The sequence below is a fragment of the Dermacentor albipictus genome, chromosome 8, assembly GCF_038994185.2.
Source record: "Dermacentor albipictus isolate Rhodes 1998 colony chromosome 8, USDA_Dalb.pri_finalv2, whole genome shotgun sequence".
NCBI classification, from domain to species: Eukaryota; Metazoa; Arthropoda; class Arachnida; order Ixodida; family Ixodidae; genus Dermacentor; species Dermacentor albipictus.
In genome coordinates, this window is record NC_091828.1 from 79,060,844 (window position 1) to 79,086,075 (window position 25,232).

Below are 25,232 nucleotides of genomic sequence, written 5' to 3' on the forward strand. Positions count from 1 at the left end.
GTTTAAAGACTCTTTGTTGGTATTCCGTACACTTTATTAAAGCTATTAAAGCTTTAAGATCTGAGATCGAGGTTGCAAGTTTGATCCCAGCCATGGCAGTTGCATTTCAACGGGGCTGAAAAGCAAAAATGCCTGCGTACTTATATTAGGGCAAATGTTAAAGAAGTCCAGATGGTCAAAATCAGCTCGGACTCTCCCACACAGGCATGCCTCACAATCGGGCTGATATTTCAGCACGCAAAACTCAAGAATTTCATTTAGTTTTAGTTCCATTTGCTTGTTCCCTTGACATCACAGGATAGGCAAAATTTATTTAATGTCACCATCCCATGAAAACTACCATACTTACTCAATTCTAATGTGCCAGTTATTTTTCGAGGCAAAAATTCACTGTAATATGACAAGCGCATTAGAATGAAGAGTAAAGTTAAAACTGCAAAGATGTTGTCCAAATCCCACCATCTTGTCTCTAATGCCACCTTCCAAGCTCGAAGGCCATGCTTTGCTGTATTGCAGTTGCCGATAACTACGGCTATTGCCAAAAGTTTGTCATCGTTAGACACCAACTAGACACCACCTATAGCTGTGTGTTCAAATCCCACCTCAGAGCGACCACTGCGACCACCTCAGCCTTGGACCCACCTCAGTGATCTCGAATATTTAATTGCCTTTTTCCAAGCAAGAATGAATCACTGTTTCTCTCTCTTACCAAAATCTGATGAGGAAACAATAGAGGGTATTGCATTTTGCATTTTCTTTAATTATGAAAATCAAGACATGCGTTACAATCAAGGACGTTCAATTTCCATTTCCCACTTGGAGAAATGGGTACACATTAAAACTGAGGGTGCATTAGAATCAAATGAATACGGTATGTTTTGGGGTGCCTCCGGAAGCACAGAGGGCAGGTGAAGAATGGAACTTGCCACCAAGCATAATTTAAAAATGTCAAGGCACTTTTCTGAAAATCCAACATTGTCGAGTTAATTGGAACCATCATTTGAGCGGAAAAAGAAATTAGGTTATTGCAAGCATACAAAGCTGAAAAAATATGGGGTTTTACATGCCAAAACCATGATTTAATCAAATCATGGTTTTGGCAGGTAAAACCGCAGTGGGGGGCTACGGAATAATTTGGACCACTTGAGGCACTTTAACTCTTTCCTTACCATGGGGAAAATAGGTTTTTTTGTAGGTTACACCAGACTTTTTTTTCTGATGAAACTACTGCACTCAATATTTTATGTATTACATAAACAAAAAGAAGAATGAATGCACTTTTCATGCATAAAAATTTTATTAACGAAACCTACGTCATAAAAAATATATAAATTGCTGGAATAAAGATTGTGGGATAACACTGAACAAAGTTTGTAAAGACACGCTTATACCTACTAAGAAAAATATGTAAAAAAACATGAGATATATAAAATTTATTGCAGTCCAATAGACACTATCTCTGACAAAAATAAAAATTTTTCATTGAACAGGTATTCCACTACAAAAATTTAACAGCACACACTACAGTTGGGCATGCCGGGCTGCAGCCTCCGATGTTCCAGGCCGGTTTGCATAGCCGTCGCTCTGAGAGTCGAAGTCCGAGGAAAAGGCAGCATCCTCGGACTCGCTGCTGCTTGATCCATCAATAAAATCAGCAGCAGACGCAGTGGAATCATGACATCTGTGAGCTTTTAAAACGCACAAACCGCTCCCGGAAGGGGCCACTTTTCCTTTCTACTTTGACGATTGCAAAAATTAAAAGCGCGTTCAACAATTACTGCCTTGCGGGAAGAAATCGAACTGCTTAGAAAACATATAGTTATTCTCCTTCACGTCCGATAGTGCAGTGTCCGTGAGCAGCACGGAAGGTCTCAAAAACAGTGTTTCAAACCATCAATAGCGGGTGGCCATTTTTGCTTTCTACTTTGACGATCGCGCAACTTCAAAGCGTGCTAAAAAATAACTGCCTGGTGGGAAAGAAGTGGACTGCTTAGAAAACATATAGTTATCCTCCTTCACGTCTGCTAGCGCAGTGTTCTCATGAGGGATGCGGGTCTTGAAAGGGACCTTTGAAACCATTGTTAGTGGGCCAGCGATGCCCAATACGAAAAGAGTTATTGTGCGCCTAAATCTAAGTACATGAGTGTTTTTGCATTTCGCTCCCATGCATACACAGCTGCACGCATTGGGATTTTCAAGCAGTACAGTTCTGGTAAGTGTGATTTCCATTGCGCTCCCATTTCAGGACACTGCCATGAGGAGACAAAAATATGGGGCTTCCTTTCAAGACGAAAACTACCCTCAAGTGCAGAAAAGCACCAGACAGGGGGACATCCCTACCCATAGAAAAACCTGGCGGGCTTCCAGTGGCACCAGAATTCGATCCTGGTACTCAAGCAAGTAAGATGGGCTAGTTTGTCACAAGTACTAAGGAACGTAATTTTATGGTGCAAATACAGACGGCACTGAGCGAAATACAAAGAACAACAAGTCCTGCGCAAGTGCCAAGGCATTAGTCCTGTGCATCTCGCTCTGTTCCGTCTAAATTCGCACCATGAAATCACGAGCCCAATACGTCTCACGTACAAGGCAGGTGCCCTATCACGAGGCCATCGTCAAAGGCAGCACGCCCAGTGCAGCTTGGTTGTTCAGTATACCTCCCAAATGGCAAGAACAGGCGAGGGTGCCTGGATACCAAACTCACTTCGGTGCGTCTGGTCAATCAGGTAGAGGCAGTACTTCCTGCTAGCCGAGACCAGGGTTTCGTCAGTGTAGCATAGAGACACAGCTCGCCGCAGCCACACCCCGAGAACCGAGAAGACCGCACCGTTCAGCCACTGGTCACCTGTGTAGAACTTGGCTGCAAGCATCAAAGAGAGGGCACACAACTCAGAAGAGTATGGCGCCCAATTAAAGCACAAAAGTTTCCTACGAAAATGTCTAAAGAGTACTGTGGTGCTGGTGTCTACGACAGCTGCAAGCATGGCAGTTCGGCCAGCACGGGAATGATGTTTAGTACATACATGCATTTGCTTAAGACTCGTCTGTCTGGCTTCAAATGGCTTTGTTACTTTGAAAATTGATCATTTTTAACAACATATTGCATTATAAATGCAAGATTTTCCAATGATTACGCTTGTATGGAGGGACTGATTGCCTTCATACATTCTGAAGAATACGACTGTTTGGAAATTAAGATAGATAAAGAGTGATATACAATGCTACAAGAATGTCTCCAGCTACAAGCATGAAGACAAGACAAATCAATGTACTAGTACCATCATTCCTAAGGTGACTGTTCGATTAAAGCACAAGTTATATAATTATTTTTGTAGAAAGCGCTGTGGATAAAAAAACCCTATTTCCTTCGCCAATGAGGTACTGTCGGCATCGAAGGTTTACGAGGCATCACCACTTTGGCAAAGAATCTCAAGTCTCCACACACTTTGGCCATGCAATCTGTTGAGGAGTTCACCAGCATGCCAACTGCACGTTACTACCTGTGGCTACAGACATTAATTCTAGGCTGCATCCTCAGGTTTTGTAAATGTTGCTACGGGAAGGCAGAAGGGTAGCTGTATTGACACAGGTCATTTTTATTGGCTGATTCAACACAGAGGAGACCATCTACACAATCTACTTTGTCTTCTTCTAAACCAGGTCAGATGTCCTTTTCTTCCATCCAAAGCCAACTTCATTGAGGGTTCTTTGTAGATGCCCTGCCTTGTAAACTTTTGAAGGGGAGAATAAATGCCAATGCACTACTACCAACCTAATCAGAGCAATGCCAAGGATATAAAACATATAGGACTGGAAACACAACATGATACAAGAAACCATACATGAGAAAAATTTTTGTTACATGGTTTATAAGAAGTGCTTTAAAAGAAGGAATAATAATATTCCACCCTAGATGGCTACACATCACTAAATTGTTACAGTGCATACAGCAAAATGGTGAAAAGATTTATAAATACTATAAAGGGTCCATTACTATTCATAATAATACAACACTATAGTAATAATAACAATAATACAACACTATAGTGTAGCATTCAAATGAATCTGCAATAGTACCACAGTGTATAGCAATCTCTGGCAATTTATTCTGTGGTGCAATCATAATAGGAAACTGAAACCAGTTGTGGCTGGTTTAGTTTTGTGTGTGTGTGCATGTGAGCTGACAGACTATTTTTCTACTAGTACAGCCTATGCACTATGAATCCCATAATAAGGTCTAAAAATCTTTTAGGACAATCCATAGACACTGACAAGTTACGCAGACTCCTCGCAAAAAAAGCGCGACGCAGCTGCCATTTAGTTCTCTGAGCTTCAAGAAATAGTACCTCCCTTACAAATTCCATCAGCACGAAGCATTCCGAATTCTCGCATTCCATTCTTTATCGAAATATGACTGCTACAGCTGGGAATGGCAGCTGGATGCCACAGTCACTGTGCCGTTGCAACAGATTTTGACAGGACAAAAAATTCTGGCAGAATCAATGTCATGATGACTGGTGAAGTTAGTGCAATGAGCATTCAAGCCATGTAGCGACACACCATATTGCTGAAGACACCGTGATTTACAATCTGTAGTGGTGTATGTAGACTGAGGACACTAACTGCGTTAATGTACCCACACGCCTCTGCACCACTACAACGTGTCTGCACCTTTGGACTCCACGAAGAAAGCTTCATTAAATGCAGCCTCCCAACCACAGCCAGTCTAGTGCTGCTGGTACTGCAGAATCAGGGTTCAGCATATCTGACTTCCAATGAACTATGGCCCAATCACATAAGCTTCTTTTTTAGGTGCAAAACATTATATTTATTGTCAGCTAGAAAAGTGCACATTCCCACTTTTATCACTCGGACAGGCTCCTGCGGAGTGCACGCACAGCAAGCCGACAGAGGTTAGAAATAAAGAAAGACATCGACAGCCAAATTGGAGGTAGTAGGCTAAGAATGCTATCGCATCAAAATGCAGACTCAAATGAAGTGGAAGCCGACCGGATGTGAGGACCGTGAAGGTCTCCTGCGAGACGACGCCGTCCAGCTCGGAAACAGACTGGGCGGACTCGGACCGGCGAAACCGGGAGGAGCCAGTGGCAGTCGAAGACGGGGACGGGCCAGTGACCGACGACACGCCGAGGAGGCGTGGAGATGAAAAGAGCGAGCAATCCATAAGCCAGCTGGGCAGCTGCTTGAAGACCCGTTCCGCATCCTCTGCATCCGTACCCAACACAGGATTGCTCGGATGAACATCACGGCTTCAATAAAACAAACAGTATATGTAACAGTATATGTATACAGTACAGTCAAACGTCATAAGGAAACCGCGTCCAACACAAGTATAACTTTGTTAAATCCGATATTCATTAAAAGCATATATTCGTTATGTGCTAATATTGATGAGGCACATTTTAGATTTATTTCATTATATCCAACAATTTCTTACATAGGTGTTTATTATATTGAGGTTTCACTATATATAACTACATTTCGTTCTAAAAAGAGGTCAGAAAGCAGTGCGCACTCAGTGTGGACCACTGCTAAAGGGATCACACGAGCATGCAACTGGCTCTGCAAACAGATTAAAATGCATGCAATGGAGAAAGCTGTAGCGAATCACTAGCGTTAACTTGGCCCCATTGTAAATGACAGCAGCACTCACAGGACTAAGGAGATCTGCGGGCTATTTGAAGGGCTGTAAAAGAAGCAGTTCTTTGCATGCTACCGTGGGGCTGTGCCTTCTTTCTGGCATCGCCTACCTGTAGTAGGTCAGTGTTCTTAGCCTCCTGGCTCCACCTCTGGGGCTACTATCTCTGTGCTACCACCACGCTGAATAACACAGGCTGCCACTTACTTGACACCCTTAACCTCTTAGCTAGTCAGAGAAACATTTATTTATTTATTTATTTATTTATTTATTTATTTATTTATTTATTTATTTATTTATTTATTTATTTATTTATTTATTGGTATTTATTGGACAAAGGTTAACATTCCAAAGCATTACAAGGACTAGGAAAGTGCTGTAGTAAAGATTCTTTTTTTACTGCCAGGGGTTTTTCAACAGGAACCCAAACCACCACACGCAAGTGTTTTTGCAGTCTGTCGTACACAAAAGCACTACTTTGTACACTCTTTCTTTCACTCCCCGATCCTCCTTACCCACATGTAGGGTAGCAAACTGGACACAGTCTGGTTAACCTCCTTGCCTTTGCTTCCTCCCTTCTCCCTCTCTCTCTCTCTCTGTACGCGAGAGCAGATGAGGACAAGGTTGACGCAGATCGAAAGCGGTCAGCCATGGTAGGTTTCCCACAAAGCCCAACAAAAGAAAGGTCTGAACACAAGTTGTAACTGCTTCTTCACTACCCTTCTTCCAGCTTCTAATTACCATCCACCACTACCACACATATTCCTTCCTATAATTGCACTGCAGTAGCCAATAGCAAAGAGGCACGCACCCCGAGACAGCAGGTCTGCCTGAGCCTCAGCCACACGTGTCACGTAAAGCAGGATCTCACGCTTGACTGGTGCACCCACGGCTGCATCCTCCAAAGCACTGCAGGAAAGCGTCCCCATTTCATTTATGAATTCAACAGAGAGAACAACAAAGACAAGGAGAAGTCAAATGAGACAAATGACTTGGAACTAGCACTGCAATTTAGAATAAAATCACGCTCATGTTTATGTAGGTTGATGCTTTTTCAGCGTGAGCTAATATCCACGGAAAACATCTTTTTTTCTTTTCTGACCCTCTGATATTTTAGGCATCGGCAATCTACTGAGGAAGGCCTAGACCAGAGTAGGTACAGTATCACTGCACTGACAACAATGTCACCTGTCAAAGCAGACTACGAAGTTCACAATTTACCCAAACATAACCCTTCAATGCAGTTGCATTTATGGAATTGAGTATTTACAGTGCAAATGCATACAGAGTACAACAATACAGAGCTTACCCCAAAAGCTTGTCAAGAAGGCTTCTGTAGTGTGGGCTGTCTGTACCCTGAAAGAGATGAGGATGCTTTAAAATTATGTTCTTTCATTTTACGTGCCAAAATAACAACCTGATTATGAGGCATGCCATAGTGGGAGGACTCCAGGGGCCGTATTCTGAAACGTTCGCCACCGCGAAAGTCACATTCAGTAAGCCAAGTGACTGCTTACCCGTGACGTCAGCGTGCACTACCAATGCGCACTCTCGAACACTTCACATCGCATGCGAGATCGCGCCCGGCAAGTGCAGAGCGGCTCGGGTGTGTTGCTTTCTTTCGAGTGTAGTGGACGCAGTACGGGTTCTGCACACTGACTATGTTTGCTTACGGCCTCTTTAGGTAAAATAAATTGAATAAGGAGGTGTGAAATGTTTTATTTTATATGAATCAACAAACATCGCTGCGAAACAACGCGTGTATAACACCACCAAAAAGGCTACTATAAACTACCACCTATCTTATCTCTACTACACTCTACCACCAACCGAACGCCAAAAGATGCCAAAAGACATGTTAATTTATTCAACACATGTCGAGAGCACCCATCGGCAACATGACGTTAAAATGACGTAGGCCGGAACTACTAGATGGCGCTGTTTAATTTCCGGTTTCGCTAAAATCTCCAATCAGCGTGCGCCGTTGGCGGAGGCGTGGCCAGGGCGAAACTTTTGCGGAGGCCAACGTTTTAGAACACGTCCCCAGATTAACTTTGACCACCTGGAATTCTTTAACGTGCACCTAAATCCAAGTATACAGGAATGTTTTTGCATTTCGTCTCCCTAAACATGCTGCTGCTGTGGCTAGAATCACGCTTGCAACCTTGAGCTCAGCAGCGAGACGTTATAGACACCGAGATGGTGGTGCCGAGAGTTTTAAAGCAGGACAACGAACACCTACATGAACGCACTTAAAGTTACTGCACATAGGCTATGATGTTTCTTTAACTTATGCAACATTGTTTCTGAGAGGCAATTACAATGTTGCTAATGTACTACAGATCGTGTCTACGGAATGCAATATCATTTTTGATATGTGGTGACATGCAGATACTCTACATGAATACAATCAGCTGGCACATGGCATCTGCATCATATACATACTCACTGCTTCACACTTTTTTAAACTGTAGTCGTCCGAAAAAATACCCTACTCAGAATATAATGTGTACATTGTATGACAACATTAGTTCCAGAGTGTTGGTGTTGTTGCGCACTGACTTGTTTGTATAATATGATTGTGCTCAGATTATTACCTTCAGATTATTACCCTCAGATTCACTAAAGTCTATTGAGTTTTTTCTGTAAAATGCATGCAGGGAAGTCGCCACCATCCTTGCATACGAATTTCTTAAAGCGTGTGCTAAGAATCTGCTGCCTTTATATATGTACAGGGTGCCCCAGCCAACTCTAGCCAGTGTTTAAAAATATGCAAACCTTAATGTAATTTTAGTAAAAAGGAGCAATGTACTATTCTGCCTCCAGAAAGCCATCAAATATCCTCAGATAAGAGCAGTGAAGATGAAAGCAGCAATGAGGACACTAAAGGAATGTTTTTTGCGATGATCACCCACATTGTGTTGCTGGTTGGGTGCTGTATGTACAAAATCCTTGTTAATCAAAAAAAAATTTTCTTAAATAAATCCCCTTGGTACGCTTTCCTTCATACGAGTGCTCTCGTCCAAAGTGCATGAAATAGTTCCTGGTTGGGACAAAGGTAAAGTGGCTAAATGCTCATGACTGCAACAGTTTAAAAGGTTACCTTCATTAGTGCTTGCAGTTCTAAGAAAGCTATCTTGGCACGCAAATTGCAGAAGCAGTGCTGCAGGGTCTTAAAATACTAATACTGACATTATGGGCTCGTCATTATCTTACATTAAATAAGGAGCCAAACCCTCTAAACCATAGGGAAATGTCAGAATGCCCTAAATAATTCACTGTAATACTTCTTCCTATGGCACAGTTTTGGTTCTTGTAGCCAGGTGGTGGGTGCGTTAATACATCATGACATACTGGAGTGCTACACTTCTGCAGTCACTGCAGCTGCCACAAGCAAGTGCTACAAGAATAAATACACACAGCATTCTTGTCCATTTCTTTATGAGCTATCGTCATCATACACAGACTTATTGAGGCACAACATCAGCAAATTCACTATGTGTCATAATATCACAATATTGACATGCATACATTGTGTATCTTTTTCCAGAAACCATTTTTCACTGGCTAACCACTGCGACAAGGTTATCGCACGAAGCGAGACACTCCTACATGTACGGAAACTTTTGCAAATGTTGTTGCCGATTCTATCACGAACGAATCTTTGTCTAATCTGACTCCATGCATGACACAAATAATGTTGTATATTTTAGAACACACACGAGGACCAGTGATTACACTGGAATGTACAATGAGTCATGTATAAAGAACCAATGGGCTTGACCTGCAAGTGACATTTCAACTACTAACAACTGCACTCACTGCAATCATTGTACTTTTGAGTGTCACTTGTTTATCTAGGTACAAGTTTGTCCAATAAAGCATTGAACTTGTGACACAGTTTTGCTACTGTCTGGTTGTTCACTACCACTACAACATGACAATATTGTTAATGATGCCAGGTACATCACATTACGATATATTGTATTTGCACAATTGTAATGCGCATGTTTGTTGAATAAAAGGTGCATTCAAATCCATGTGCATGTTACAATTGTAACTATTTCTACTCAAAATAAAAAATAATACCGATACTCACTAAAAAAATCTAACTGCAAGGTAGTTAGCTATACTGCCATTGAACAGATGTTATTGTTTTACACCATGGTTTGCAGTAGCTATTTTCCAGTTTGCCACATGCCTGTCATAGTGCTTCTGCTCAACCGCCTTTTGTGGAGGTAGTCCAGCAGCAGGATGGAAAAAATTGCTGGCTCTCCCGTAATCGAGAGTAGATGTAAGCATAAAATGGCAACCGGCAAAGCAGATTGGTTGGAAATTATACTAGCCACAATCTTAAAATGGGTGTAGTGCATGTTTGCAATGGCACACCACACCGCACCATACCATACTGTGCATTGGTCCATATGGACACTGCCCAGCTAAAAGAAGAAAACCGGAAGAAGGCAGCACGACAAAGTGCACTGCCGAGCTAAAGAATTATGGCCTGAAGGAGGCACCATGCAGCGTGGCGCCATCTGTCGTGGCGACACAAAACCCAGGCCACGGAACTCGCGGACCATTGGTGTTCAAAAGGCAACCCTGTCTCAGCGGCAAAAGATGACAATGAAGTGCATGGTGCCCTGCATATGAATTTTGAACATCACTATTGGTAATTACAAATAAAACTTCAGTATACTAGAAGTTACAGCTTGAGTGATATTGTGCACAAACATTAGGAAGAACTCGTAAGCAATATTTTTGTAACTTGTTTGGGCAGTGACTAGCGTATGTAATGCGGTCCTGTACAAAGGGTTGGGGCCAGAGGCCGAATTTTTAAAATTTTTGATTGGTTGCCCCATGTTCTCGTTTTGTTCTTGCAACTTGCACAGATGTTCTCATTCGAGTGCCCGGATAATGACTCTTGCTCAAGGTCACTTGAAGGTCCCCGACAATGGGAGCCAAAAGCGTTTCATGCTTAAAAAAGTCATTTTCATTACAAGGCATCCTTCAACTGTAAGGCAATCCTTCTGGCAGTAGAACAGGGTAACTGGGCAGGGTCGCATGTGTTCAGCATTCCCAAGACATGAGTCGGCAACTGGCAGTGACAAAGGAACTTGAAATGCATTATGTAGAACTGAAGATGATTTTCTGTGGCCCGCAGACAGAGAAAAGGAGGTGTCGTCGAACTTCGTCAGCGACTAGCCACTAAGGTTGAGCTGTGCGTGTGCCTGTGCTTTTGTATGTCCACAAGATCATTTCAACACGTTACACGTATACTCAGGTTTTATTACTTGATGTGTGCAATAGAATCAGCACCAAGTTATTTTTTTTATTTAGACGCTAAAATAGCTGTGCGTTACAATATGGGGCGCGGTAGAATCATGCAAATATGGTCCTTTGTACTATCAAATTAAAATAGCTTATAAATGTCCTCCAATCTTCATACTAGCTTAGGCGTCATCCTTTTACGTGTGAGGTATGAGGGTAATCTGCTGCAACTTGGAAAAGATGTGTCAGCACTTCATCGACAGACCTGTGCGAGCAATGCCTGGAGAAACAATGTGAGCTGATGCAGAGGCAAGGGAAGCAGCATTTCCTCAAGGCCATACTGGGGACACAGGGACTCCAGCACCGACAAGGCCAGGTGGCGGCGACCTGGTGGCAACTTCTCGTCCAGCACAGCCACCAGGAGGCTGCTGACAGCCGTCTCTTGCTGGGGGATCCTGTCACACCATAGGCACACTAAGTACAAGCTGATGGAAACAACACTGTCATGGCAGTCAGAGCAAATCGGTGACACTCACATAGCACACAAATGGATAACGAGTGCAACAGAATGACTTTGCAAGCAGGCATTGAGTTTCATGTTTCAATAATGCAAAAGCACCTTCTGAATTCTATCAAGGCAAGTAGGCAAAACACATTTTTCATATCCACCGCCATCTTGTGAAGTTTACCCCACTCTACCCATTATTCAAGATTCTTTTTTTTTCTAGGTGCCAACATGTAGCAAAATCAGTCCGCATTTGCACAGCAGCTCGCTTATACTCATGTGACAGCAATTTTTAAAAAGTTCGTTCTAGATGAACTAGGCGTGCAGTAATGCCAGGTTAAATAATGGACAAGGAGTAGGAAATGCAACCTTGTAGCAAAATTCGAGCACAAACAAAGCAGCAGTAGACACAAAAACTTCCTTTGAAGTTGTTAAAGTAAATGCAGAGGTTACAGCGCACAACGCCTGTGTTGCACTCAGTGTATTGATTCCCATGCCAGGTAGACCTACCATGAATATCTTCCTTGCATCTTTCATTCCATTTGTCCCTGCTTTGATTTGTGCTTCTCACAATGGAATTTTTCAAGGTTGCTCCCTTTTTTTCAAGCTTCCACAACACAAAAGTCAACATCTACGTAATATCTACAACTGCACGCATAGGACATGGCAAAAAAATTAATAAATAAGGAAGTCACAGCAACCACTTCGTTCTCTTTCTCAATCATGTCCAGCAGTTTCAATTAGCCGAGATATTTTGTCAAAACCAGCCAGCTCTTATTTACACTATTTTTAGGTCAACTTTCCTTTAGAACAGCGGTTCTCAGCCATGGATGTGTTGAGAACCCATTGTGGACGAGTGGAAGTCATGGGAGACCCCTTGCAGTGATGTGGGGTAGGTGTAAATTAACACATGTGGCTTGAGACAGGTGCTTTCTATTGCTACCTGGCACCAATACTTTAAACATATCTTGCTCATCTCCACTGCGTAATGGTTGATACTTCCATCCAATTGAAATACAAGTGCTTCCGGAAGGTGTACATTATCTACAGGTCTCACTGGATGAATCCCTTCTCCTTCCGGCCATTATGATGCACTGAGTGGTCTCCGGAATTTTGCTGCAGCATACACACGTGTCATCTAGATGCAATATTTGCTCCAGTATGTTTTTGTCCTTAGGCAACCAGCTTGAGCGTCAAATAGCGAGGCACTGCTATTATCATACAGATTTTCCATTCCGATTTCTTTCTTGTCATTCTTGTAAATCTCCATGGTCTTTTTTGGTTACATTATTTGCATCCAATTCACTGTCTCTCTCTCACTTTCTTTCTGATGACTCCTGGTCATCTATTTACACTTTCAATTACCCTGTACTTCGTTGCCAACTTTCTTGACCTTTTCCTCCATTCTGTGTCTGCACTTCTAAGGTACAGATATTTGTGCACTTTAGCTGCTCATTTATTTTGATCCAGGTTCCCGAGTCTTTCTTCAAAACTAATTTTGCTTTGAGCTTCTCCGACTTCAAATGAGGCCAAACCTATGTCAGCCTGCACTGTCTCATTTTTTGTTTTGCCGTCGGCTCCCAAAACCAACAGGCCTACCGACCTTTGGTTAATTTCCAGCCCCTACTAGATATCCAATTTTAAGCACAGAATGGCATTCGCAATAGTTAGCGCTGGCACCATTATTCCTTTCCAGATTCCAAGCACCATCTTACATTTATTGTGGCCCCAAAGTGCTCTGTTTCATTGTTGCAGCATTCCACTGCCCCTTTATTTTCAGATTATTTTGGTGGGTGCTTGAGTAAGTCTTTCCTTTGTTTATGTATACACCGAGATATTCATATTACACTGAGATATTCATATTGCTTGACTATGGGTATGACTTGCTGTTGAATTGACACTACATAATTATTCATCTCTTCATCAAGGATCGTAACTCCCTATTTCTATGTGCTAAACTTAAGGCCTAGATTTGTTGCTGTGTTGCCACACATATTCGCAATTGTCTGTGGATCCCTTGCATTGTCTGCTAGTAGCACTATGTTGTCCACATACATCAGTCCAGAGACCTTTTCGTTGCACCATTTGTACATTACACCTGTACGATAAATCAAACACTAATGCACTGTTTTCCAGTCATCCTTCTATACCCTTAACATAAATTGTGAACAACAATGGAGACAGGGGACATCTTTGCTTCAATCCTTGGTGAATTTCCACCACTTCATTACATTTTCGGCCTTCCCATACAATTTGTACTGAGCAGCTCCATGAAATCATCATCTATGCCTTCGTGCTTGAAAATATTCCCATAACAATATAGGGAGCCTACGTTGTCGTATGCTCCCTTAATAACTAGAAATGCTATCCATAGAGGTCTAGTCTGAGTTACTGAAATCTATGACATGGCCTACGACATGATAGCACTCTCTCTGGGACAAGGAGACAACTTCGCACTGCAGAAGTGTTCCACACTCTAGTTCACGTCTGCCGCACCCTCTGCACATAGCAGCCTGCACCTTGGGATGCTGTCAAACTGGCTGCGGTAGTCCAGGGTGCACAGTGCACTTGTGCAATCCTCGAACAGAAGGGCACTGCCCCCACCGTTGTCACAGAGAGGTTCCACAGTGATGACGTCCTTGTGTTTGCAATACATCCGAAGCGGCTCCACTGTGTTCTGATGCACTTGAAGCTCATATACCTGAACACCCGATGTGCCCACCTGTCGTCAGCCATGTAGTGAAGCCAGTACTCAAAGTCGATTTTGCTTCTGGCCTCATAGGACTCAAAAGAGGACCAGACGACATCCCCTTGTATGGCCCCAATCGCAACTCGGCTATGACATCCCAGACCCAGGCAACCAACCTCACGCTGCCCTTCCATTTAAGGGTGTATATAGGCTGACAGACACATGACAGCATTCGCAAAAATCAAGCTGGTACATCCACCACCTTCCATAGTTCTCGCACTAATAGATAACGGCTGCATCCCCAGAGGCTCCGTCGGTCCAGAATGCGGTTGGCGTGCCGGGTATTCTGTCCGGTGTGCTTTGTGCCCGAGATAATATCCTTTCGTTCTACTAAGTATCGCTGCAAGGTGCAAATATCAGTATTCAGCGGCATATGGCAGTTTGTCCCCACTAGACAGCTGGAACTGTCAGGCGACATCTACTTCGCCAGCCAAGTGGACGACAGCCGACTTCTGTGGGTTGAATAGAAGGCCAAGCATTGCTAAATGATCAGCAGATATATATCGTCACTAGCCTTTGGAGCTGCTGTCTGTCTTTGGCTAAGAGAACAATGTCTTCTACAAAAACAAGCCCTAGCAGTGTCATGTCTATGGCAGACCTTCAGGCGTGAAGTGCGTCTTGAGCAGAATGCCAGACTTGATGAGTGCATGCTCCAGACCTGGTGTGTGCGACATGTATAAGATCGGCAAAAGTAGGCATCACTGATTGAGTCCTCTGCAGACTGCCACTGGCTAGACTTATCCCCAAACCTAGTGGCCACTCAGCTATCAGTGTAGAGGCAATGAAGAAGGTATATCCACTAAGTTGGCATATCTATGTAAGCCATGTGGCACAGCATGCGATCGTGTGGGATGCTGTCGTACACCTTCGTGACGTCAAGGAATCAGCCAAGTAGTCCTCAAGATTCCTTTCATACCACCTCTATGCAGTGTGTAACAACAAAAAGATTATCCTTCGGTTGGGGCAGAAGCCATATCGGAGTTCGGTGAAGGGCCCACTCTTTTCTGCCCCTGCGCTCATCCAGGATTTGACCACCTGTTCAAATAGCCTGTACAGCACACTCGTCACGGTGATAGGCCTGTAGTTCCGTAACAGGCTGTGCTCGACAATCTAGGCTTCTTGGGCACTAGGCTGATGCAGCTGCAGATCCAGTGGGGATGGGGTCACCCTCTAAAATGCCAGTATATCACTCCGAGCCGGCCTGTTGGAATCGATTCATTGTGAAACTTTGCACTATACAAACGGGGACGAAGAAAGCGCTCGTCCTTGTGTATGTTTCTTCGTCCCCGTTTGCGTAGAGCAAAGTTTCACGATGCCAGTATACGTAGCTGCGAAGTACACCACTCCTGCCGAGACACTTCAACAGTCCCGCAGGTATGTTGTCGTGTCCTTACGCTGCCTGTGACCCGATTTGAGCAAGTGCTCGGTCAAGCGCCAAGCGCGAGACTGTTCACTGACAGTGGCCTGCCTACATGTCACCAAAAACATTCACAAAGTCCAGTACACCACATATATCCACTTCCTAGAACTCAACTCGCATTAATTCGTCCTCAGCAGAAATATTCAACAGAGTCACACTGAACAGATGTAAAACGTGCTTCGAAAATTACGCAAAGGTCTGCCTGTGATGATGTTTTTCTCCAATATTTAATGTCGGAAGCTGAACCTCGTGCGTCGAGCATCCGAAATTGCCGCGCGCAGTGCCCATCAAGCTGGCGCGCCTGTCCTCATATGCATATGTCATGGCCTCAGACGAAAATTACCATCTCTGTGTGAACTTTATTCGCCCATGTGCATACACTGCCGGAAATCTAAACGAATGATGAGCACATTAAGGACGAAAGCCGACCACAGAAAAACGAAACTAGACCAAATACTGCGCGTGATCTCGCGCCTTCGGTACTCACAACTCCGGGTCGCATTCTAGCACGGCAGCGTGCAGCTGCTGCAAGACGTCCTTGGTGAGTTGCTTGGGCAGGTTATCCAGCAATTCGGACAGATTAAGCCTCCGGTGGCTGCGCACTGAGATGAGATCGTCGACGAAGCTAGCTGCCATCGCCGCCCTCGCATGCTTTCTTGCTGTCAGCTGATCAGTCGAGGCGCTTGAACGTCCGTCAATCAGTCCTTGGGCTGCCCGAGTGTCACACCGGCACGCCCGTATGTAATGTTACGGTGTAAGGATGTGTTCATTCTGTGTAGGCATGTTAGCGTTATGGTTAACGCATGGGTTCACGCAACACCTCACACAACGGAAACCGCTTAGATAAGCCCTATTCACAGTGTTGGTGCAAGAGACGTGTGTATTTGAGCGCACATCTCAGTGGTACGAGAACACTCCTATCATCATCATTGTACCACGTGTGTTGCGAAAGGCTGCGCCAGTGGCTGCGCGGGGCGGGCTGCGAGAACGCGTCACCGCGTGAACATAGAATAAAGACACCGGCAGACAGGCGTTCTGCGGCGTGAATATGTAGCGCAGCCCGTAGGTCGGCACAAAATGAGGGTCGCGGAAGCGCTGGCCGTCGCTTTTGGCCTGTCAGTGCTCAGCGAGATCGTATACTTTATCTACAGGAAGGCGACGTGCAAGAAGAAGCGACGCCAGAGCAGGAAGGCCGCTGCCTTCAGCAACCAGGTGAGGCGTACTCTACGATCGAGTGTTCACTAATTTTAGTTGACTTGCAAACGTTCAGCATAAAAACCTTTGAAAACTTTTCCTAGCCAAAGTTTCGCCCGGAGATTGCATTTATCCCTCGTCTGGCTTTGCAACATTTTCTGCAAGCAAAAAACTGCTTGACTCCTTAATTTGCTCTGTATAACGGAACCTTAAGGAGCAGCACCTTTGCTCTGTATTCGTTCAAAAGGATTTGACGGGCTGAACCATGTTGTGAGCGTTGTGAGTAGCGCTGTTGCGAGTGGCCACGTTGTGACGGTCGTTCAGATTTAGCGTCATACGTTGCCATGGCAACGGCTTCGGCGCTCTTTTTGAATTGTCACATTGATGAAAACATTGGGGCTTAGTGGACTAGGGAACAATACCAGCCACAGCGTCCACTGGCCGTCATGCTGGTGCTACCTGTGACCACAGCTCACCATGGAGAATGTGAGCTTTTAGAACGAAAACAGCGCACGCTAACGAGAACATGTAAACATCTACCCTGACGCTGACGTCGAACTCGCTCGAGTTTGTCTAGCGATCAAAACAGACGTGTTCACTCCGCGGCGCATGCCTCAATTGCAGGTGATCTTCTTCCCCGACCGCGGTGTGGCTTGTCCCAAGGCGACGCACGACGACTCCGACACGTGCGGCAACCCGCGCTGCTGCTTCCTGCACGGCCGCACCTCGCTGCGCACGCTGGTGCACACGCTCACGTCAGCTGAGCGCACACTCGACGTATGCGTCTACATGATCACCTGCGACACCCTGGGGGACGCCATCCTCAGCACGCACCAGCGCAGCCGCACCGTACGGGTCATCACCGAGGACGAGGGATCCGACTCGCCCGGCTCACAAATCGGCAGGTTACGCGAAGCCGGTACGAAAGGCTGCTCTGATCGATTGACACGTCTACGACAATTGGCAGTTGTCATTCGAAGAGATGCGCACTGACATTTGAGGCCTTGGGCATTCAAAAGGAATGTGGAAAATGTGCGAGGGCCTCTTCCTACAACCCTCTCTCTTCTTCCCTCTCTCTCTCTCTAAAAGCAAAAGATTGTACCTTATCTAGAGGTGCAGGTTTGGCACGGTATGCATGATTGATGAGTGGCTATGGGAGTTTTTGCCATTGTCGTTCCCAGTGCTGCTCTTGGTACGTTTTCAGAGCTTTATGGTACATATTGACTGGTCGCTTTCGAGAATTATGACCTTTGCCTCGGGAGCGCAACCAAGATCCGACAGAATTTTGGTCACATGACTCCTCCAATTATGGAAGCAGCTGAATCAGTCTGAATGTTCAGCTCGGGTATGCTTTCTCTGAGTCCAATGACAAGGTGTTTCTGCATTGCTTCAAACTGGTTCGAGACAGACAAAACATATTTTTATGGAGCAGTTGATCCTTGTTCCAGATAGTCATGTGCCATCTTGGCTCGACCGTCCCTCTCGACCAGCAGTTGATCTTGAGGTAGGTAACTGGACAGCAGTATCTCCTACTGTTTGGGGTGAGGAAAAGGGGGTGGAAGGTCTGGGTTCTTGACACACTGCCATATGATGTGTCTGAGAGTGCCTGGCTAATTGCATAATTTACATTGGGCATTGAATTGTGTGGGGAATAGCAGGTGCAATCTGATTGGATGGGGAAATGTGTTAGTCTATGTTAATCTGAGTGGTTTCTTGGCTCTTGTGAGGTTTGGGTGTGGTGCAATGAGCATTCTTCTACTAAGCCTGTAGTATTGTGTAATTTCTTGGTAGGTTGTAAGGGGTGTGGGTTCTGGTGTCTCCTTCGTGGCCTGGTGGGTGAGATCTTGGGCCATGGGATGGGCGTGTCCATTGCCTCTCACGGAAGAGTGGGCCAGGGTCCACTAGACATGGACTTTCCTGTCCGGTGCCTTGTTTTGTAGGATGTGCAGCATCGTGGGTGCCATCGAGCTTGACGTGGAACTGTGGGGCATGACTCTTGTGAATCCGCAACTATGGTTGACATTCTGGTTTGCATGATGATGGCAATTTCTGCTGTTTCTTTTGCCATTGTTTGTGGAATGGAGGTGCTGGTCAGGTGCTCCCACTTGTCCATCACCTCGGCCACCATGGCTCTTTTGCCACTATAGTTGGCTGCACCGGTGTAGTCATAGAGATTTGGGAGTATGGATTGTTTAGTGCGTTTGCTCTTGCCTCTCTGCAACCCTGATGGTGGTTCGTGTGCATGTTTCAAGGAATCGGGTGCACAATTATGTGTTGACGCCACGATTACGGGATCACCTGCAGCTGAGGCTGGTCTCGCGGAATGCACTTGAGTTTAGACAGCAGTTTGCAGCCGTTTTATGTGTGAGCTGGCACTGCCCTTTGGATTCACAAGTGTCCTTCAATGAGTTCCTCCATGGTGTTATGCAGACCCGTACAGAGCAATTTGTCTGTGGTTGTGCTCACAGGTAATGCAAGTGCTTGTTTCAGTGTCTTGCTTGTGAGCACATCAACCTTATCTCGTTCTGCTTTACTCAAAGTGAGATAAGGAGCAGCATAGTTTATGCATGAGAGGACGAAGGTCTGAACTATCCTGCTCGTGTCACACTCTTTCATGCCTCTGTGTCAGTTCGTGACCCTGCATATCATATGCATAACTTGTTTGAAAGTCTTTGTGAGTTGCACCATTGTGTTGTTCGTGCCATCTGTCTGGATGCTCAGGCCCAGGATCTTGAGGGACTTCCTCGGCTTGATCTCGTGCCCCTCTAGAATAACCTTGATGTCATCAACGTTCTTCTCGGTTTGGCGCCTCCTTACCACAAGAAGCTCCAACTTCTGTGGTGAACAGGACAGTCTGCCACTCTTTGCATATTGAATCATTGTTTTGGCAGCGAGCTAGTGTCCTGCAGGTTTCCGATGAAGCCGGTGCCCGTCCGTAGGGTCACCAGTTCAGAGTGTAGCAAGAACAAGTAAAGTGTACCATCTGTAGTCGTTGATGTTAAGCGCATGTCTATTTTACATTGCGTGTCCATCCTTGCACTGTAGATATATCACACAAAGCAACCAACAAACAACCTTAAAGGTTGCCCACCTGTCCCAAAACATAAGAACTTTCCTGTACACCATCCTCCTGGTTAGAGTGTAGAAACTTTGATGCACAGCTAAGCCAGTAGGATAGGTGCCAGTAACCATTGGCCTATGGTATTAGTAGATGTCTACTTGTGCAGACCTCTGGAACTGCACTCTTTTTCATACAAAACGAATTTTGTCACTCAAACACAGAAGGGCCAACACAAGTGGGCCAACACAAGTCCACAAACTGCAGCTATGTTGCTTGTCCCCTGTCATACCTTTCGTGTCGGTCGCCATGGTTTGCAGCAACTGGCTGTTTCAAGCTGCTGTTTCTGCTCACTCTTGTGAGCTATGCACTACAAACTGAGATGAAGGCAAATTTTAAATGCTAGTCATGGCAAATGCTAGTGACATACTAAAAATGCACTCAAATGTCTTTTTTCGTAACTCAAAAAATTAATTGGTTGTGCTGTGTGGTAATAGAACAGGTGCTTTTCCTGTGAGTAGGCAAGAGATGTTGAAAGAAAAAAGAGAACCTGCATGCAATAACTTACAGGCAAAGTGACCCACTGGCAGTTCTTCGGTGCTCGAGGGGCAGTCTTTCGCAACTTTGATTGGAATGCAGTACCACCCCTTGGCTGAATAGTCGGTACACTTCAGTAAACTCTCCTTGGTAATTTTTGACACAGGGAGTTTCGTGAGAAACGCCTCTCCACTCTACTGCCCTCAAATAGGTGGTACAGGTACTAACAACAGATATGGAAATTGCTAAGCATTGTTGCAAGTACAAGAATACGGCTACGGTTGTTCTTACAGTGCAGTCTTAATAGAGCTTGGAACTTTGAGGATACCTTGTGTTCATAACTTGTTCGTTCATACCAAGTTTGCTACATTGGCTTGGCAGTGTCCTCTGAAAGTCTGTGATCACTTTTCACTGCTCAGAAAAGAGTCAGTTACGTTTTTGTTTGGCACCATGTGACATTGAACAACACTGGCGTGCAGGCATCCCCGTGCGGGTGAACAACCAGACGTCATTCCTGATGCACCACAAGTTTGCGCTGGTCGACCGGGAGGTGCTCATTAATGGCTCCTTCAACTGGACACGCCAGGCCATCACAGGTATGTGTGCAGCTGTTGGACCACAGTGGCTGCATGAAGCTATTTGCTGCTCGAGTTCACATTTGAACCCCCTTTCTGACAGCAGCTGCTGGCACATGAAAGAAGGGAGAATTTGTGTGCCTGCCACTAGATGGCGTACCATAACCAGAGGGAATAAAGTTCCTTGATAATTTGAGAGTAGCGACACTCTTTGAACTCTGCCGCCACCGTGCAGACCTCCTCTTGTTTTTCTGCACGACGATTGGTCTCCCTGCCGTTGCCCTTGGAAACGCGCGGATCTTGAGTTTTGTTTGTGTTTTTCTTCTTCGCTTGTGCCATTTTCCTCCTGAGCACGGCTGGCTCGGCGCTTTAGCTCAGTGTAGCGATCATTGTACGCTGTGTTTCCTTCTCTATGTGCTAGCGCTATGCCGGGCTGTTGTGCATATAACTGCAGCAAGAAGCCTGAAGATGGTTATGCCGTTTTTATGATACCACAAGGAAAGTGTGACGGCTTGCGCAGGAAGCAATGGCTGCATGACATTGGCCGAAATAACTTTATGGGGCTTTACGTGCCAAAACCACTTTCTGATTATGAGGCACACCAGAGTGGAGGACTCTGGAAATTTCGACCACCTGAGGTTCTTTAACGTGCACCTAAATCTAAGTACACGAGTGTTTTCGCATTTCGCCTCCATCAAAATGCGGCCGCCGTCGCCGGGATTCGATCCCGCGACCTCGTGCTCACAAGTCTAACACCATAGCCACTAAGCAACCACAGCGGGTCCAAAAAAACTTTGTTCCGACAAAAAACAGCATTGTTTGCGAGCTGAGGCGTCTTTCTTATAGCTCGTAGCAAAGCATCCCGTAATGCTGCATTTTTTTTCTCATTCTTCCAGCCTGCTCACCAGCATTTTTGCTGTGGTTGTCCTCAGTATGCTTAATATTCCGGGGCGACTCCATCACCTCGCACGTCGCTAACTGCTGTTATTCAGTCGGAAGTGTAGCATTATAGATTGCGCTTTGTGCCCTGAAAAAATTATTGGCAAGTATACCCGTGGCATTGCAGGTGATGAGCGTTAGCTAGTCAACATTGAGTTTTTTTTTTTCAAGTTTTAAGGCGAAAGCTTTTAGATCCGTTTCAAGGTCGCGTTGTAAACTGGAAGTATCACATGACCCATGGAACGCCAGAGGTGACCCAAAGCATGTCCACCCCTGTATAAGAGAATGATTACCCAAGTTAATTAATGAATCATTAGAGATTGACATAAGGTGCATTAGGGAGGATTAAGGTTGATTGTAGTAAATTAACAAAGAATAAGGTGGATTAGAGTGCATTAAGAAGGATTAAGATGCATGAATAGATTAAGGTGGGTGGAGAAGGGTTAAGGTGGATTATGATGGATTAAGGTGAAGGATAATGAAAGGGTATTAAGACCAATTAGGGTGCATGAACGAGGATTAGGGAGGATTAAGGTCGATTAATGTGGATTAAGGTGAATTAGGATTGATAAGGGAGGATTAAAGCCGATTAGGATGGATTAGGGACCATGGAGCTGGATTAGGTTTGATAGAGGTGGATTAGGGTGTATTAAGGTAGATTGGGACTATTAAGCAGAATTAAGTTGGATTAAGGTGCATGAATAAGGATTAAGGTGGATGGAGGAGGATTAAGACCATATAGGGTAGGCTAAGTTGCATTAGGTGCGATGTAGGTTGATTAGGTTGTATTGAGGTGGATGGGGAGTATTAAGGTGGATAAAGGAGCATTAAGGTGGATTAGGGTGGGCTAAGATGAATTAGGGTTCATTGAGTATTATGACTTATTAGTCTACCATAATCCTCCTTAATGCACTGTAATCCTTCTTAATCCACCCTTATCCCTCTTCATGCACTTTAATCCACCCTAATCAACTATAATCGTCCTTAATGTACCTCAGCGCACCTTCATCCACCTTAATCCAACCTAGTGCTCCTTTATGCACCGTAATCCACCTTCATTCACCCTAATGCACTTTCATCGACTTTAATCCTCCTTAATACACCCGAATTCATCTTAATCCAATCACTAATCAATCATTACTTTGCTAATCACTAATCATCTCATACGCGGCTGCACATGCTTTGGTTCGCTTCCCGCGTTTCTTCGGTCACGTGATATTTTCTGTAGCTCACAACGGGACTTGAAACAGAGGTTTAAGGCTTCCGCTTAATGAGCCACACACAAAGGGATGTGTCACAAGCAATACTAGATCAGACGTACGAAGTAAAGCATCTGATCATGTGGCAGAAAAATTGTCTAGAGTGTATAACTAGCCTCAAAGCTCCCTTTACATCGTTATACCCCGTTCCTACGGCTTTAAGAAAAAACCAACCTCCTCATAAACGTTGCTTCCAGCATTATCGATGCTATTATTAGCACTTCTCAAAATTTTCAACCCGACTGGGGTGCGCAACTGGCCCAAAATAAGACGCCTTCATAGAATCCTGCGGCCCGTCCGCGGGAGTCCAGGAGGAAAGGCGCACCGTGCGCAGCCGGCAGGCGAGGAGAATCGATGAGGAAGGCGCCATGAGGAGGAGAGTGTCGCTACTTTCATAATTATCAAGGGGCTTTAAGAGGGAAGCGCAGGAGAGGAGCCCGACTGGCGGCACACAGCTCACGCATGACATGTTTCAGCGGTGGCAGTACAGTGTGTCTCTCCATTGCTCAAATGCCAATCGCATTAACGTCGACAGTGGTCACCAGATGGGCTCTGCCAGAACTTTTTTCACTTGCTGCTGGCAATTTGGTTGCGACAACTGGAAGAAACACTGGGGGCTTCTTTATTGATTGTTGGCCGAAGCACATCCCTATGTTACACATTTTTCGCGCAACGGGCTGCTGCTCAAATCACGAACTATGAGGATCTTCTCTGGCCTCATAGTGGTGCCTAATTGAGTGAACGCCTGACTACACTGACTTTTGATGGAGCGAACCCAGCACCTGGAAATTAACCCGGAGCATCTGCATGCAACCATCCCTGTGCGTTTTCTGAGCCTCCATGTTCCTCGACCACTGTATTCCTTTGCCTGGCCCTGCTCTTGCTTTGCCTTGCTGACAGTGTGCTTCCTGGGCCACCATTTCTTTAGGCTGACTCGGACTGAACTGTGAAAGTGCTTCTAAAAGTGCATGTCGGTGTAACCACTGATGTACTAAATGCTCCACTTTCGTCTCTCCTGCACCACCTCCCTCCATCTCCAACATCACAATTTCCGGCAACTAGCGAAAAACATTTTTGTCTTTTCGCATGACTGACCATGGTTCACAAACCAATTAATTAAATGGCTTTCCCCCGAAAATAATGGGAAGACGCGTCCCGCACAATGAACGTCTCGTGAACCTACGGAACAAGATCAAGTTCATTCAGCAATGCACCACTGCATTTGACTAAAGGAAAAAGTTGTTGCAAGATGCAGAATATGTCAGTATCATTTTTAATTTAATTATATGGATTAAACAATTGATTTCCTCTGTGGCTTTTGCTTGGCTTCGTATGGTCGTTATTAAATGTGGAGCCGTTCAAGTTCGCCTTAGTTTTCTCACTCACAGCTCTGTTTTCTCTCTGCATTCAGTGCAGGTAGGCCTCCCCTCATTAGGTCCTTCTTTTCTTCCACCTCCCTGCTTCAATGTCGCCTGTCATGGTGGAGCTTCACTCAAAAGCTATGCCTTCAGAGACCAAGTGAAGGCAACTCGATCATGCCATTCTCTCACCACCCTGTCTTCTACCGCAGGCAATCACGAGAACCTGCTCATGACGAGCGAGCCAGACCTGGTGGACGCATACACACAAGAGTTCGAGCGGCTCTGGGAGCTGTTCAAGCCGCGGCCACGACACAACCTGGAATGTACGCGGCAAACTACCGAGTCATGGTGACCCAGGGCCTCACTTAGCCCCCAAGCCAGAACATGCTATGACCGCCCACTAGCTGGTGCCTCCTATGGATTGGGCGTGTATCCATGCACGCATGGTCATACAAGTGGCATTCCATTTGTACATTTTGTATATATAATTGTGCACGATGCTACTGACCAAGGCGGAAAGACACTGCCATATCTCCTGTTTGCCTGCTCCTTAGTAAATGTCAATATATTGGTCACCATTATGAGGTTGGCTTGATTACGTCGTATTATGTGTGAATTCGCATGCCACTGCTTTAGAAGTACTTTATCATGGTTTTACCATGAGCACTCTAATATAGCGATAAAATAAATTACGATTATGATGCTGTA

The 25,232-nt window shown here is 45.0% G+C and overlaps 2 protein-coding genes across 3 annotated transcripts in view; one reads left to right on the forward strand and one right to left on the reverse strand.

Annotated features, from left to right (window-relative positions):
* Window positions 1-16,411, reverse strand: part of LOC135898678 (AP-5 complex subunit zeta-1-like) — a 62,109-nt gene extending 45,698 nt beyond the window's left edge. The window contains exons 1-6 of one of the 2 annotated variants that reach the window (XM_065427777.1): window positions 16,089-16,411; window positions 11,193-11,382; window positions 6,969-7,015; window positions 6,471-6,568; window positions 5,011-5,226; window positions 2,705-2,860 (exon numbers count right to left, since the gene is read on the reverse strand). In XM_065427777.1, coding sequence (XP_065283849.1) covers window positions 2,705-2,860; window positions 5,011-5,226; window positions 6,471-6,568; window positions 6,969-7,015; window positions 11,193-11,382; window positions 16,089-16,237 — 856 coding nt within the window. In that variant the 5' untranslated portion in view covers window positions 16,238-16,411. Of the gene's footprint in view, window positions 1-2,704; window positions 2,861-5,010; window positions 5,227-6,470; window positions 6,569-6,968; window positions 7,016-11,192; window positions 11,383-11,942; window positions 12,089-16,088 lie in introns of those variants that run through there. The other variant, XM_065427778.2, reaches the window with a different exon arrangement.
* A 134-nt stretch (window positions 16,412-16,545) lies between these two features.
* Window positions 16,546-25,232, forward strand: zuc (Mitochondrial cardiolipin hydrolase zuc). Its single transcript, XM_065427780.2, has 4 exons — window positions 16,546-16,813; window positions 17,420-17,714; window positions 20,870-20,986; window positions 24,734-25,232. The coding sequence occupies exons 1-4, from the start codon at window positions 16,679-16,681 to the stop codon at window positions 24,874-24,876; spliced, it is 690 nt and encodes a 229-aa protein (XP_065283852.1). The 5' UTR covers window positions 16,546-16,678; the 3' UTR covers window positions 24,877-25,232.